This window comes from Lupinus angustifolius, chromosome LG06 (assembly GCF_001865875.1).
Source record: "Lupinus angustifolius cultivar Tanjil chromosome LG06, LupAngTanjil_v1.0, whole genome shotgun sequence".
In the NCBI taxonomy this organism is placed as follows: Eukaryota; Viridiplantae; Streptophyta; class Magnoliopsida; order Fabales; family Fabaceae; genus Lupinus; species Lupinus angustifolius.
This window is the reverse complement of record NC_032014.1, coordinates 19771371-19774216: the sequence shown is the minus strand read 5'-3', so window position 1 is coordinate 19774216 and position 2846 is coordinate 19771371. Positions and strand designations below refer to the sequence as shown.

General features: G+C 32.7%; 1 protein-coding gene across 2 annotated transcripts in view; it reads left to right on the top strand.

The window, feature by feature from the left end:
- The window catches only part of LOC109350128 (sm-like protein LSM8), a 2349-nt gene extending 242 nt beyond the window's left edge, over positions 1-2107 (top strand). Inside the window, exons 2-5 of one of the 2 annotated variants that reach the window (XM_019591270.1) lie at positions 149-189; positions 285-359; positions 1614-1666; positions 1973-2107. In XM_019591270.1, the coding sequence (XP_019446815.1) occupies positions 149-189; positions 285-359; positions 1614-1666; positions 1973-2060 (257 nt within the window). In that variant the 3' untranslated portion in view covers positions 2061-2107. Of the gene's footprint in view, positions 1-148; positions 190-284; positions 360-1613; positions 1667-1969 lie in introns of both variants that reach the window. The other variant, XM_019591269.1, reaches the window with a different exon arrangement.

Below are 2846 nucleotides of genomic sequence, written 5' to 3'. Positions count from 1 at the left end.
TATATATGGTTATATTATGTACTGCTCTTAATGCTCACAACCATTTAAGTTGATGAAACTGATACTCCATCCAACTGTATATCCTTGAAATGTGTGTACACTATGCTAGTAGCTGTTACCTTATAGTGAATCTTTTGGTTGTTGGCAGAGACAATATCAGTCATTACAAATGATGGGCGAAATATAGTGGTATGCTCACAACTATTTGCACAAAATTAACTCTTGACAATATGTAGTGTGTCTATCATTGCCCTAACTTGTACTTAATATACTTTTCTCCACAGGGAGTCCTGAAAGGTTTTGACCAGGCAACAAACATAATTCTTGATGAGTCCCATGAACGAGTTTATTCTACCAAGGTATTGACAAAATTCTGTGGATAAATTCCGTAAAAGATTAGCAAGCCATGACTTGAATGAACTTAATGTTTATATCTTGCTTTGAACAATTGAAATGGATTGCTGTACCTGTAATTGGCAATGCTTTGTTTGAACTTTGGATATATTTACTAAATGAAAGTGAAATGATTTAAACAACCGAGTTTCATCAAGTTTATGAAACTTGATGCATGGCTGTTATACTCATAAAGTTTATGAATGTTAAATGAAAAAAATGCATTGCAGTTTTATCTTCTAGTTATTGAAAAAATTACGACACTACTTGAATATTAGTTTTATTAGTGATTTTCTACAAGAGTACAACTATAATTGTTTTTTACCTTTATTGTTGTTTGTATTATTATGGGCTACAACTATGAAGCACAGATATAGATACATGTGTCGAATATGTGTGTCAGATACGATACGTATCTGATACGTCGAACGCATTTTAAAAAATACAGGATACAATACGTTCAGAGATACGTGTATAAAATAATAAAAACACAAAATATAATAAATTATAAGTGTAAATCAAAATATCCAAAGTAAAAAATATAATGAAAATTGAAAATCATTGTCTTCCATAACAAATCTATATTATCATATTTTAATGAAAACAAATCTAACTTATCCTATTTTATTGAAAACAAATCTATATATCCTATTTTATTGAAAACAAATCTATATATCCTATATTTTACTGAAAACGAATCCATATATCCTATATTTTATTGAAAACAAATCTATATATCCTATACATATCTTGATATTTATTTTATTTTATTTTTTTAATTTTTGGATACTCTACAGATACGTATCCTTCGCGAATTCGAGCGTATCCATGTCCGATACGTGTCGGATACCGACACGTGAGGGTGTTTGACGAATCTGTGCTTCGGAGGGCTACAGTTCATTGGTGCTTTTGAGCCATATAGAAAATTAGAAATTCCTTTGTAGATATAAAACCATGAACGTTTTGCCATGGAACTGTTCACACTTACTGTATTATCTATTATATATTTACCAATCTTCTTATTAGCTTTTGTTTGCATAAATTTATCTTGCAAGTAAATGTATTGTGCTTTATATCATCTCATTGGCACCTCATCTATGTATCAAATTTATATCATTGTTAATTTCTCTTGACTTTCCCTACATGAACAAGCTTTTACTATAGCTGCAGATTCTTCCTTAGTCATGATTTTTTCGCCTCGTTCTATTTTCCAATGACAGGAAGGTGTCCAGCAACTTGTTCTCGGTTTGTACATCATTAGGGGTGACAACATGTATGTCCATATTCCATTGCTTTACCAACAGGCGTTGGTTCAAGTGGTACATGCTTGAGTCCCCTTAAGTAAGAACCCGGGTTCGAGTCTTGTGGATGGAAAAAATGCCCGTTGAGAGAGTTAGCCCTATGTACCTATGGATGTTTCCGGCTCGGATAGGATCGCCTCCAGTGCGAGGATACATGTGGGAAACCAAAAAAAAAATATTCCATTGCTTTTGAAATTTTTGAATCATATAGAATCTTATTGTTGTATATATTATTGCACCTCTAAACTTGTATTGTTTTCTATGGGTCAATGCAGAAGTGTTGTTGGTGAATTGGATGAAGAACTTGATTCGAGTCTGGACTTGTCAAAGCTTAGGGCTCATCCCTTGAAGCCTGTTATCCACTGAAGTAGGACAATGTATATTTGTTCCTAGGGAAGTCATGAGTTTTTTTTTTGTTCTTAAGAATTGTGAGCCTCAATGGTAAGGTTGTTTACCATATGACCTATAAGTCAATGAGTTTAAATCCTCAAAATACTCTTTTAGTTTGCGAGTGAGGTTATATATATATACACATATACCCTCTCCATATATACTAGGTAGGAGTCTTATGTACTGATTTGCTCTTTTATTTTTTATTTTTGGGTCAAGGAGTATTTTGCAATGATGTAAAAACTGTACCGTATCAGCCGGTTCAGCCGGAAAACCGGTACGGTACAGATGTTGAACCGGTCAAGTATCAAAACCAATCAAAAATCGGTCTAAACCGGTTAAAACTGGTGAAGCAGCCGATATTTGACTAAACCAGCTGGTATATACACATTTTTTTTTTGAAAAAAAACTTAAAAACTCATTACAAGGTGACCCATCTTTCTAGCCATTCTTCAACACTTCAAGACACATGCTTCCAAGGCATACTTAGATTATACCTTTTGGTTCCTAACATTCGTGTATAATCTCAGTGACATTTGTATAATCTTGGAGTACTGTCTGAAGATAGAATTTGGTGTAAAAATATAATATCAATATGAGACAACTTTGAATCCTTGGTGTTAAATGTTAAAACTCCGTGAGTTGTGAACTTGTGTCATTTATTTATATTTTGCGGTTGTTAAGTGATACTTTTAGATTGATATATGTTTTGTAATTTAGACTTTGAATTTGTTAAACACTTAAAGTTGTTTGTTTATGTGA